This window comes from Bombina bombina, chromosome 2 (assembly GCF_027579735.1).
Source record: "Bombina bombina isolate aBomBom1 chromosome 2, aBomBom1.pri, whole genome shotgun sequence".
In the NCBI taxonomy this organism is placed as follows: domain Eukaryota; kingdom Metazoa; phylum Chordata; class Amphibia; order Anura; family Bombinatoridae; genus Bombina; species Bombina bombina.
Window position 1 is genome coordinate 1,122,596,772 of NC_069500.1, and position 14,159 is coordinate 1,122,610,930.

At 40.8% G+C, this 14,159-nt stretch overlaps 1 protein-coding gene across 1 annotated transcript in view; it reads left to right on the top strand.

Annotated features, from left to right (window-relative positions):
• ETFDH (electron transfer flavoprotein dehydrogenase) overlaps positions 1–14,159 on the top strand; it is a 157,146-nt gene that overhangs the window by 110,414 nt on the left and 32,573 nt on the right. The window contains exon 12 of the mRNA XM_053703777.1: positions 2,167–2,388. Coding sequence (XP_053559752.1) covers positions 2,167–2,388 — 222 coding nt within the window. The remainder of the gene's footprint in view (positions 1–2,166; positions 2,389–14,159) is intronic.

The window sequence follows — 14,159 nt, forward strand, 5'->3', positions numbered from 1 at the left end:
TATCAGCCAATCGGAATTCGACGGACGCCATCTTGGATGACATCATTTAAAGGTACCTCATTCCTCGTTCAGTCTTCGTGCCGGATGGATGCTCCGCGGTGGAGGAGCGAAGAAAGAAGATTGAAGATGCCGCTTTGCTTGAAGACATCGCCGGATGGAAGAAGACTTCACTGCCGCTTGATTGAAGACATCGCCTGGATGGAAGAAGACTTCCCTGCCGCTTGATTGAAGACATCGCCCGGATGGAAGAAGACTTCACTGCCGCTTGATTGAAGACATCGCCCGGATTGGATGAAGAGTTCTGCCCGGCTGGGTGAAGACAAGGTAGGGAGATCTTCAGGGGGGGTAGTGTTAGGTTTTTTTAAGGGGGGTTTGGGTGGGTTTAGAATAGGGGTATGTGGGTGGTGGGTTGTAATGTGGGGGGGGGTATTGTATGTTTATTTAAATGCAAAAGAGCTGAATTCTTTGGGGGCATGCCCCGCAAAAGGCCCTTTTAAGGGCTGGTAAGGTAAAAGAGATGTGAACTTTTTTAATTTAGAATAGGGTAGGGAAATTTTTTTATTTTGGGGGGCTTTTTTTTTTTTTAGGGGGCTTAGAATAGGTGTAATTAGCTTAAAAATCTTGTAATTTTTTTTATTTTTTGTAATTTAGTGTTTGTTTTTGTAATTTAGTGTTTGTTTTTGTAATTTAGTTTAGTTTATTGTATTTTAGTTTAGATATTTGTAGTTTATTTAATTTATTGATAGTGTAGGTGTATTTGTAACTTAGGTTAGGATTTATTTTACAGGTAAATTGGTAATTATTTTAACTAGGTAGCTATTAAATAGTTATTAACTATTTAATAGCTATTGTACCTAGTTAAAATAAATACCAAGTTACCTGTAAAATAAATATAAACCCTAAAATAGCTACAATGTAATTATTAATTACATTGTAGCTATTTTAGGGTTTATTTTATAGGTAAGTATTTAGATTTAAATAGGAATATTTTAATTAATAATATTAATATTAATTAGATCTATTTTAATAAGAATTTAGTTAGGGATGTTAGTTAGATAGGGTTATTATACTTAATATATATATAATATAATAACGATATTAACTATATTAACCCTAATATAATTAGGGTTAATGTAGTTAATATATATAATATAATAACTATATTAACTATATTAACCCTAATATAATTAGGGTTAATATAGCTGGTGGCGGTGTAGGAGGATTAAATTAGGGGTTATTATTTTTAAAATAGATGGCGGCGGTGTAAGGGGCTCACTTTAGGGGGTAGGTAAGGTAGATGGCGGCGGTGTAAGGGGCTCACTTTAGGGGGTAGGTAAGGTAGATGGCGGCGGGGTAGGGGCTCACTTTAGGGGGTAGGTAAGGTAGATGGCGGCGGGGTAGGGGCTCACTTTAGGGGGTAGGTATTGGTAAGGTAGATGGCGGCGGGGTAGGGGCTCACTTTAGGGGGTAGGTAAGGTAGATGGCGGCGGGGTAGGGGCTCACATTAGGGGGTTATAGATTTAATATAGCTGGCGGCGGGGTCCGGGAGCGGCGGTTTAGGGGTTAATAACTTTAGTAGGTGGAGGCGGGGTCCGGGAGCGGCAGGTTAGGGGTTAATACATTTTTTTATTGTTAGGATAGTGAGGGGGGATAGCGGATAGAGGGTTAGACGTGTCGGGCTATGTTTGGGAGGCGTGTTAGACAGTACGGGTGATTTTATAACTTAGTCAGGTTTTGTAGGCGCCGGCAGTTTCTAAAGTGCCGTAAGTCACTGGCGACTCCAGAAATTTGTGCTTACGCAGATTTCTGGACATCGCTGGTTTGTCAGACTTACGGCACTTTAGCCTCTGACGGCGCCGTATATGGGATAGCTCGAGTTGCGAGCTGAAACTGCGGGCGGCGGGGGTTCCCTCGCTTGCGCCGCAAACTACGATCTTTATTGGATCGCGCCCCTAATGTGCTCAATCTCCCTATTTATTATTGGTTTATTTTTATAGAAGAAACTCAAAAAGAGGTGTAGGTATTACAATGTATTATAACAGTTATATTGATATGCCTATTCTGCTTGTTCTTCACTTAGCTCCTAAACCGTTATACTTATAATATTACTTTTTTTTAAATTGAGTTAAGATGTATTTTCTCTTTTTCCCGTTTCTCGCACAAAAGGTGCAGATTGTAATCAGCTAAAACCTGCCAAGGACTGCACACCAATAGAATACCCAAAACCAGATGGAAAAATTAGTTTTGACCTGTTATCCTCTGTGGCACTTAGTGGTACAAACCACGACCATGACCAGCCTGCACATCTGACTCTACAGGATGACAGCGTGCCAGTGAGCAGAAATCTTGGAATTTACGATGGACCAGAACAGAGATTTTGCCCTGCTGGTGTGTATTCCGTTTCATTGTTAGAAAATGCATACAGGTCTATTTATTGGTTGATCCACAGATATCTTTATGGTAACCTAAGTGTATGTATTCTTGATTAGCTAAAAACATTTATAAATAAATGACTGTATGGTAGTACAAAAGTATTGGTCAGCTTCAAACCCATAATATACTACTCTTCATGAGCTGAACTAAGCTGCTCAGCCAACCAGGGGACGGCGAGTTTTTGTGTAGCTACCAATCACTGGGCACCTTGTTTAGCTCAGGATCTGTATTGCACTACTGTTCCAGAGCTGAACTAACCAGGGGCAGGCGCGTGTGTTTAGCTACCAATCACTGGGGACCTTGTTCAGCTCAGGATCCTTATTGCATTTCTGATGCAGAGCTGACTTTACCTATGCAGGGTATACATGTAGTTTTGTTGCAGCAATAGTGCAATAATAAAATTATCTAGCACATTAAATCATATTATTTTTCCTTTATATTGCTTTAATAGTTTAAACTTTTCAATTTAACTTGAGAAAATATTATTTATTTGAAATATTTGTATTATTGGCGTTTCCAGCATAAACAAAATATCGAACTATCGGGTGATTCTACTCCTCCTCATAGTTCTACATCATCTGGAATATTGCACTTAATTCTGCAGTGTGCACCTTCACTTCTAACAGGAATTGGAAGTCCCACAACATTTTTTTTTTTATTTTGAATAAATTGCTTCTGTGAATCTTGGAAGTGCTTTTCACCCTCATATGTGTGCATTAAAAAAAATCATACACTAATAAAATTCCACTGGATAAAAAATCACTATGCAAGAGGACTGTACAATGGCAGGGAGCTTTTACATGCATTTAGTGATTTTTATCCAGCGGAATTTTATTAGTGTATGAATTATTTGAATAAATTGCTTCTGTGAATCTTGGAAGTGCTTTTTCCCCTTATTTTCTACCCTTGTAATTTTAACTCTAAAATTGTAGGACTTCCAATTCATGTTAGAAGTAAAGGCGCATACCTAGGGATGCACCAAAATCTTGTCTGCAGAAACGTTTCGGCCGAAAAGACTATACTTTATTTGAATAATTGGTAAAAAAAAAACTATTAAATCTGATTTTGTGACACAGAACTAAATAAAGAATAATACAGTATATTGATATTTAATATTGTTTTAAGTAGGGATCCACTGAAATTTCGGTCACAGAAACATTTTGGCCGAAAATAGCATACTTTTTTAAATTTTTGGGGGTTTTTTGCCTGTTTTTTTTTTCTTGGTAAAATTATTCTGTATCATATTATTATTATAAAATATTTTAATCCAATTTTTATGTGTTACTTTCAATAAAAGTGTGGGTATTTTATTTTATTGGCTTGCAGTTTTTTTAATTAGATTTATTCATTAAATAGTCTAATTATGCAAAAATAAATAAATAATAATTTGAAGAAAAAAAAGAAATTTTCGGTTTCATTTCCATTTCGGTGCATCACTAGCGCATACTGCAAAATTAAGTGCTATATTCCACACAATCATTGGTTGCACATTCTAAAGTAGTGACCCAATATGAATGGGAAAGTGTAAGAGGGTTTGTTTAAGATTAAGTACAATTCGTTTGTCAAATATTTCACTAAGTAGTTCAGAGGTGGTGGTCCAAACTTCTGTAAGTTTCGGACATTCCCACCACATATGAAGGTAAGTACTTTCTTCTGGACAGCCGCGATAACAATGAAGTAAAGGTGCTCTATATGGGTCTGTATAAAAGTTTTTGAATTTGCTTGGATGATTGTACCATCTATAAACAACCTTTATGTAATTTTTCTTTCAAGTTTGCGCTAATAGAGCAGGACAATCCTTTTATTATTACAGTGGGGCAAAAAAGTATTTAGTCAGCCACCAATTGTGCAAGTTCTCCCAGTTAAAGGAACATGAAACCCATATTTTTTCTTTCATGATTTAAGAAGAGCATGCCATTTTAAACAACTTTCTAATTTACTTCTATTAGCTAATTTACTTCATTCTCTTGATATACATTGCTGAAAAGCATATCTAGATAGGCTCAGTAGCTGCTGATTGGTTGCTGCACATATATGCCTCGTGTGATTGGCTCATTCATATGAATTGCTATTTCTTAAACAAAGCATATCTAAAGAATTAAGCAAATTAGAAAATAGAAGTAAATTGGAATATTGTTTAAAATTGTATTCTCTACTTAAATCATGTAAGAATTTTTTTGGGTTTAGTGTCCCTTAAAGAAGATGAGAGAGGCCTGCAATTTTCATCATAGGTATACCTCAACTATGAGAGACAAAATGTGAAAACAAATCCAGACAATCACATTGTCTGATTTGGAAAGAATTTATTTGCATATTATGGTGGAAAATGAGCATTTGGTCAATATCAAAATTTCATCTCAATACTTTGTTATATATCCTTTGTTGGCAATGACAGAGGTCAAACGTTTTCTGTAAGTCTTCACAAGGTTGTCACACACTGTTGCTGGTATGTTGGCCCATTCCTGCATGCAGATCTCCTCTAGAGCAGTGATGTTTTGGGGCTGTCGCTGGGCAACACAGACTTTCAACTCCCTCCAAAGGTTTTCTATGGGGTTGAGATCTGGAGACTGGCTAGGCCACTCCAGGACCTTGAAATGCTTCTTACGAAGCCACTCCTTCGTTGCCCGGGCGGTGTGTTTGGGATCATTGTCATGCTGAAAGACCCAGCCACGTTTCATCTTCAATGCCCTTGCTGATGGAAGGAGGTTTGCACTCAAAATCTCACAATACATGGCCCCATTCATTCTTTCATGTACACGGATCAGTCGTCCTGTTCCCTTTGCAGAGAAACAGCCCCAAAGCATGATGTTGCCACCCCCATGCTTCACAGTAGGTATGGTGTTCTTTGGTTGCAACTCAGCATTCTCTCTCCTCCAAACACGATGAGTTGTGTTTCTACCAAACAGTTCTACTTTGGTTTCATCTGACCATATGACATTCTCCCAATCCGCTTCTGGATCATCCAAATGCTCTCTAGCATACTTCAGAAGGGCCCGGACATGTACTGGCTTAAGCAGGGGGACACGTCTGGCACTGCAGGAGTCCCTGGCGACGTAGTGTGTTACTGATGGTAACCTTTTTACGTTGGTCCCAGCTCTCTGCAGGTCATTCACTAGGTCCCCCCGTGTGGTTCTGGGATGTTTGCTCACCATTCTTGTGATCATTTTGACCCCACGGGGTGAGATCTTGCGTGGAGCCCCAGATCGAGGGAGATTATCAGTGGTCTTGTATGTCTTCCATTTTCTAATTATTGCTCCCACAGTTGATTTCTTCACACCAAGCTGCTTGCCTATTGCAGATTCAGTCTTCCCAGCCTGGTGCAGGTCTACAATTTTGTTTCTGGTGTCCTTCGACAGCTCTTTGGTCTTCACCATAGTAGAGTTTGGAGTGTGACAGTTTGAGGTTGTGGACAGGTGTCTTTTATACTGATAACAAATTCAAACAGGTGCCATTAATACAGGTAATGAGTGGAGGACAGAGGAGCCTCTTAAAGAAGAAGATACAGGTCTGTGAGAGCCAGAAATCTTGCTTGTTTGTAGGTGACCAAATACTTATTTTCCACTATAATATGCAAATAAATTCTTTCCAAATCAGACCATGTGATGGTCTGGATTTGTTTCCACATTTTGTCTCTCGTAGTTGAGGTATACCTATGATGAAAATTACAGGTCTCTCTCATCTTCTTAAGTGGGAGAACTTGCACAATTGGTGGCTGACTAAATACTTTTTTGCCCCACTGTATATCTGCCCATTCTTTACTTTCTCTAGTGAAATGGCCTTCAATTTCCCATTTCTGGATACATTTTAGTTTATTAGACTGTAGGTCTGTGTTTAATAAATTGTACAAATTTGTGATTGCTCCTTTTAACTCTATGTGGGGAGCTACAATTTTTTTCCAATATTGTATAATTATCTAGGTCTTTAGGTTTCCTAACTTCATTAATTCTTGAGATTAGTTGAAAATAATGGAACCACGAGTTCGGTGTGGAGGGTGCTAAATCATTATATTGTTTAAAAGTGAGAATATTAGAACCTTGGTATGCATCAGCTATTCTATAAAGGCTTTTATTAGCCCATATATTGCTACCTATATATTTATTTCTGTTCGAGAAAGTAACTAGAGGGTGAGTTTCCAGGGATTAAGTTATATTTTCTTTGTAGGTAGTCCCATATTTTAATAGTTTGTAAGATTGTAATATATGTTGACCATTTTTCTGGTCTGTCTTTCTCCTGTTAAGTGTAGTCAGTCCACGGGTCATCCATTACTTATGGGATATTAACTCCTCCCTAACAGGAAGTGCAAGAGGATCACCCAAGCAGAGCTGCTATATAGCTCCTCCCCTCTACGTCACACCCAGTCATTCTCTTGCACCTAACTAATAGATAGGATGTGTGAGAGGAGTGTGGTTATTAAATTTAGTTTTTTATTACTTCAATCAAAAGTTTGTTGTTTTAAACAGCACCGGAGTGTGTTGTTTCTTCTCAGGCAGTATTAGAAGAAGAATCTACCTGAGTTTGTGTATGATCTTAGCGGACGTAACTAAGATCCATTTGCTGTTCTCGGCCATTCTGAGGAGCGAGGTAACTTCAGAACAGGGGACAGCGGGCAGGGTTCTCCTGCAAAGAGGTATGTTGCAGTATATTATTTTCTAAGGAATGGAATTGACTGAGAAAATACTGCTAATACCAATATAATGTAAGTACAGCCTTAAATGCAGTAGTAGTAACTGGTATCAGGCTGTTATGTATGTATGTTGGCACTAAAGTATTTCTGGGGAATGGCACTTCACTAAGAAAATACGGTATACATATAACTTATAGCCTTTCTGCAGTGATAGCGACTAGCAACAGGCTTTTATTATTATTTCATATATTTAAAACGTTTACTGGCAGGTTAATCGTTTTTCTCTCTGAGGTACTTGGTGAAAATTTATGGGCATTATTTTCCACTTGGCTGTCGTTTATTTTGAATAAAATCAGTTTACTGAGCTTCCCCACTGCTGTATTATGAGTGGGAGGGGCCTATGTTGGCGCTTTTACTACGCATTAAAAATTCAGTCACAGTCTTCCTTATTCTCCCTGATGATCCAGGACGTCTCTACAGAGCTCAGGGGTCTCCAAAACTAGTTTGAGGGAGGTAATCACTCACAGCAGACCTGTGAGACCTGTTCCAATATTGTATAATTATCTAGGTCTTTAGGTTTCCTAACTTCATTAATTCTTGAGATTAGTTGAAAATAATGGAACCACGAGTTCGGTGTGGAGGGTGCTAAATTTATGGGCATTATTTTCCACTTGGCTGTCGTTTATTTTGAATAAAATCAGTTTACTGAGCTTCCCCACTGCTGTATTATGAGTGGGAGGGGCCTATGTTGGCGCTTTTACTACGCATTAAAAATTCAGTCACAGTCTTCCTTATTCTCCCTGATGATCCAGGACGTCTCTACAGAGCTCAGGGGTCTCCAAAACTAGTTTGAGGGAGGTAATCACTCACAGCAGACCTGTGAGACTGTGCTTTGACTGTGATAAAAACGTATTTATTTGATTTGTCAATCGTTTTTTGGTATTAAGGGATTAATAATCCATTTGCTGATGGGTGCTATCCTCTGCTAAATTAATGCATTTCATATAAAAAATTGATTGCTATAAATAAACCGGTTCATTGTTATATCAAAGTGACAGTTTTTTTGTGTGCTTCTTAAAGGCACAGTAACGTTTTTTATATTGCTTGTAAATTCATTTGAAAAGTATTTTCCAAGCTTGCTAGTCTAATTGCTAGTTTGTTTAAACATGTCTGACACAGAGGAATCTCTTTGTGCAATATGTTCAAAGGCCAAGGTGGAGCCCAATAGAAATTTATGTACTAATTGCATTGATGCTACTTTAAATAAAAGCCAATCTGTACAAGTTAAGCAAAATTCACCAGAGAACGAGGGGGAAGTTATGCCGACTAACTTGCCTCACGTGTCAGTACCTGCATCTCCCGCTCAGGGGGTGCGTGAGATTGTAACGCCAAGTACATCAGGGCGGCCATTACAAATCACTTTACAAGACATGGCTAATGTTATGACTGAAGTTTTATCTAAATTGCCAGAACTTAGGGGTAAACGAGACCACTCTGGGGTGAGAACAGAGTGCGCTGATAATGCTAGGGCCATGTCTGATACTGCGTCACAATTTGCAGAACATGAAGACGGAGAGCTTCATTCTGTGGGTGACGGATCTGATCCAAATAAACTGGATTCAGACATTTAAAATTTTAAATTTAAGCTGGAAAACCTCCGTGTATTACTAGGGGAGGTGTTAGCGGCTCTGAATGATTGTAACACGGTTGCAATCCCAGAGAAAATATGTAGGTTGGATAAATATTTTGCGGTACCGACGTGTACTGACGTTTTTCCTATACCTAAGAGACTTACTGAAATTGTTACTAAGGAGTGGGATAGACCCGGTGTGCCTTTCTCACCCCCTCCTATATTCAGAAAAATGTTTCCAATAGACGCCACCACACGGGACTTATGGCAAACGGTCCCTAAGGTGGAGGGAGCAGTTTCTACTTTAGCTAAGCGTACCACTATCCCGGTGGAGGATAGCTGTGCCTTTTCAGATCCAATGGATAAAAAGTTAGAGGGTTACCTTAAGAAAATGTTTGTTCAACAAGGTTTTATATTGCAACCCCTTGCATGCATTGCGCCTGTCACGGCTGCGGCGGCATTTTGGTTTGAGTCTCTGGAAGAGACCCTTGACACAGCTCCATTGGATGAGATTACACACAAGCTTAAAGCCCTTAAGCTAGCTAATTCATTTATTTCTGATGCCGTAGTACACTTAACTAAACTTACGGCTAAGAATTCCGGATTCGCCATTCAGGCGCGCAGAGCGCTGTGGCTAAAATCCTGGTCAGCTGATGTGACTTCTAAATCTAAATTGCTTAACATACCTTTCAAGGGGCAGTCATTATTCGGGCCCGGTTTGAAAGAAATTATCGCTGACATTACGGGAGGTAAGGGCCATGCCCTGCCTCAAGACAGAGCCAAACCAAGGGCTAGACGGTCTAATTTTCGTGCCTTTCGTAACTTCAAGGCAGGAGCAGCATCAACTTCCTCTGCTCCAAAACAGGAAGGAACTGTTGCTCGCTACAGACAAGGCTGGAAACCTAACCAGACCTGGAACAAGGGCAAGCAGGCCAGAAAACCTGCTGCTGCCCCTAAGACAGCATGAAGTGAGGGCCCCCGATCCGGAAACGGATCTAGTGGGGGGCAGACTTTCTCTCTTCGCCCAGGCTTGGGCAAGAGATGTCCAGGATCCCTGGGCGTTGGAGATCATATCTCAGGGATATCTTCTGGACTTCAAAGCTTCTCCTCCACAAGGGAGATTTCATCTTTCAAGGTTGTCAACAAACCAGATAAAGAAAGAGGCGTTTCTACGCTGTGTACAAGATCTTTTACTAATGGGAGTGATCCATCCGGTTCCGCGGTCGGAACACGGACAAGGGTTTTACTCAAATCTGTTTGTGGTTCCCAAGAAAGAAGGAACCTTCAGACCAATATTGGATTTAAAGATCCTAAACAAATTTCTAAGAGTTCCATCGTTCAAAATGGAAACTATTCGGACAATCTTACCCATGATCCAAAGGGGTCAGTACATGACCACAGTGGATTTAAAGGATGCCTACCTTCACATACCGATTCACAAGGATCATTACCGGTATCTAAGGTTTGCCTTCCTAGACAGGCATTACCAGTTTGTAGCTCTTCCCTTCGGGTTAGCTACGGCTCCAAGAATCTTTACAAAGGTTCTGGGTTCTCTTCTGGCGGTACTAAGACCGCGAGGAATATCGGTAGCTCCGTACCTAGACGACATTCTGATACAAGCGTTGTTTCCAAACTGCCAAGTCTCATACAAAGTTAGTACTGGCATTTCTAAGGTCACATGGGTGGAAAGTGAACGAAGAAAAGAGTTCTCTATTGCCACTCACAAGAGTTCCCTTCTTAGGGACTCTCATAGATTCTGTAGGAATGAAGATTTACCTGACAGAGGACAGGTTAATAAAACTTCTAAATGCTTGCCGTGTCCTTCATTCCATTCAACACCCGTCAGTGGCTCAATGCATGGAGGTAATTGGCTTAATGGTAGCGGCAATGGACATAGTACCTTTTGCACGCCTGCATCTCAGACCGCTGCAATTGTGCATGCTAAGTTAGTGGAATGGGGATTACTCAGATTTGTCCCCTATGCTGAATCTGGATCAAGAGACCAGAGATTCTCTTCTATGGTGGCTTTCTCGGCCACATCTGTCCAGAGGGATGCCCTTCAGCAGGCCAGACTGGACAATTGTAACAACAGACGCCAGCCTACTAGGTTGGGGCGCTGTCTGGAATTCCCTGAAGGCTCAGGGATCATGGACTCAGGAGGAGAGTCTCCTTCCAATAAACATTCTGGAATTGAGAGCAGTTCTCAATGCCCTTCTGACTTGGCCTCAGTTAGCAACTCTGAGGTTCATCAGGTTTCAGTCGGACAACATCACGACTGTGGCTTACATCAACCATCAGGGAGGGACAAGGAGTTCCCTAGCGATGATGGAAGTTTCAAAGATAATTCGCTGGGCAGAGTCTCACTCTTGCCACCTGTCAGCGATCCACATCCCAGGCGTGGAGAACTGGGAGGCGGATTTCCTAAGTCGCCAGACTTTTCATCCGGGGGAGTGGGAACTTCATCCGGAGGTCTTTGCCCAAATACTTCGACGTTGGGGCAAACCAGATATGGATCTCATGGCGTCTCGCCAGAACGCCAAGCTTCCTTGTTACGGGTCCAGATCCAGGGACCCGGGAGCGGTCCTGATAGATGCTCTGACAGCACCTTGGACCTTCAACATGGCTTATGTGTTTCCACCCTTCCCGATGCTTCCTCGATTGATTGCCAGGATCAAACAGGAGAAAGCATCGGTGATTCTAATAGCGCCTGCGTGGCCACGCAGGACCTGGTATGCAGATCTAGTGGACATGTCATCCTGTCCACCTTGGTCGCTGCCTCTGAGACAGGACCTTCTAATTCAGGGTCCTTTCAAACATCAAAATCTAATTTCTCTGAAGCTGACTGCATGGAGATTGAACGCTTGATTTTATCAAAGCGTGGATTTTCGGAGTCAGTAATTGATACCTTAATACAGGCTAGGAAACCTGTTACCAGGAAAATTTACCATAAGATATGGCGTAAATATTTACACTGGTGCGAATCCAAGAGTTACTCATGGAGTAAGGTTAGGATTCCTAGGATATTGTCTTTTCTACAAGAAGGTTTAGAAAAGGGTTTACCTGCAAGTTCTTTAAAGGGACAGATCTCAGCTCTGTCCATCCTTTTACACAAACGTCTGTCAGAAGTTCCAGACGTTCAGGCTTTTTGTCAGGCTTTGGCCAGGATTAAGCCTGTGTTTAAGACTGTTGCTCCACCGTGGAGCTTAAACTTAGTTCTTAACGTTTTACAGGGTGTTCCGTTTGAACCCCTTCATTCCATTGATATCAAGCTGTTATCTTGGAAAGTTCTGTTTTTAATGGCTATTTCCTCGGCTCGTAGAGTCTCTGAGTTATCGGCCTTACATTGTGATTCTCCTTATCTGATTTTTCATTCAGACAAGGTAGTTCTGCGTACTAAACCTGGGTTCTTACCTAAGGTAGTCACTAACAAGAATATCAATCAAGAGATTGTTGTTCCATCATTGTGCCCTAACCCTTCTTCAAAGAAGGAACGACTGCTGCACAATCTAGACGTAGTCCGTGCCCTGAAATTTTATTTACAGGCAACTAAAGATTTTCGCCAAACTTCTTCCCTGTTTGTCGTTTATTCTGGACAGAGGAGAGGTCAAAAGGCTTCGGCTACCTCTTTCTTTTTGGCTTCGTAGCATAATACGTTTAGCCTATGAGACTGCTGGACAGCAGCCTCCTGAAAGAATTATAGCTCATTCCACTAGAGCTGTGGCTTCCACTTGGGCCTTTAAAAATGAGGCCTCTGTTGAACAGATTTGCAAGGCTGCAACTTGGTCTTCTCTTCAGACTTTTTCCAAATTTTACAAATTTGACACTTTTGCTTCTTCTGAGGCTGTTTTTGGGAGAAAGGTTCTTCAGGCAGTGGTTCCTTCCGTGTAAAGATCCTGCCTGTCCCTCCCGTCATCCGTGTACTTTAGCTTTGGTATTGGTATCCCATAAGTAATGGATGACCTGTGGACTGACTACACTTAACAGGAGAAAACATAATTTATGCTTACCTGATAAATTCCTTTCTCCTGTAGTGTAGTCAGTCCACGGCCCGCCCTGTTTTTTATGGCAGGTCTAAATTTTAAATTATACTCCAGTCACCACTGCACCCTATAGTTTCTCCTTTCTCGTTTGGTTTTCGGTCGAATGACTGGGTGTGACGTAGAGGGGAGGAGCTATATAGCAGCTCTGCTTGGGTGATCCTCTTGCACTTCCTGTTAGGGAGGAGTTAATATCCCTTAAGTAATGGATGACCCGTGGACTGACTACACTACAGGAGAAAGGAATTTATCAGGTAAGCATAAATTATGTTTTTTTAGGGGTCCAGAACAGCTGGTATATTGGGTCAAGATCTAGCATTGCGCCTTCTAGTTGGACTGGAACTGGAGTCTGGAACTCCCAATCCTCCCTGATCTCTAGCTTTTAAGAGGGTTTTTCTGTTAATTCTTGCTTTTTTATAAGACCATATAAATTCTAGCATATGTTTCTGTAGGTCTTTAATATCTTTTGCGGGGACAGTAATAGGGAGTGATATAAAAAATATAGTTTCTTTCATGTAATTAGCAAGAGTCCATGAGCTAGTGACGTATGGGATATACATTCCTACCAGGAGGGGCAAAGTTTCCCAAACCTCAAAATGCCTACAAATACACCCCTCACCACACCCACAAATCAGTTTTACAAACTTTGCCTCCTATGGAGGTGGTGAAGTAAGTTTGTGCTAGATTCTACGTTGATATGCGCTCCGCAGCAGGTTGGAGCCCGGTTTTCCTCTCAGCGTGCAGTGAATGTCAGAGGGATGTGAGGAGAGTATTGCCTATTTGAATGCAGTGATCTCCTTCTACGGGGTCTATTTCATAGGTTCTCTGTTATCGGTCGTAGAGATTCATCTCTTACCTCCCTTTTCAGATCGACGATATACTCTTATATATATATACCATTACCTCTGCTGATTTTCGTTTCAGTACTGGTTTGGCTTTCTACAAACATGTAGATGAGTGTCCTGGGGTAAGTAAGTGTTATTTTCTGTGACACTCTAAGCTATGGTTGGGCACTTTTTTAATAAAGTTCTAAATATATGTATTCAAACATTTATTTGCCTTGACTCGGGATGTTCAACATTCCTTATTTTAAGACAGTCAGTTTCATATTTGGGATAATGCACTTGAATCAATTATTTTTCTTACCTTAAAAATTTGACTTTTTTCCCTGTGGGCTGTTAGGCTCGCGGGGGCTGAAAATGCTTCATTTTATTGCGTCATTTTTGGTGCGGATTTTTTTGGCGCAAAAAAATCTTTCTGTTTCCGGCGTCATACGTGTCGCCGGAAGTTACGTCATTTTTTGACGTTCTTTTGCGCCAAAAATGTTGGCGTTCCGGACGTGGCGTCATTTTGGCGCCAAATAATGTGGGCGTCTTATTTGGCGCTAAAAAAAAAATAAAATATGGGCGTCGCTTTTGTCTCCACATTATTTTAG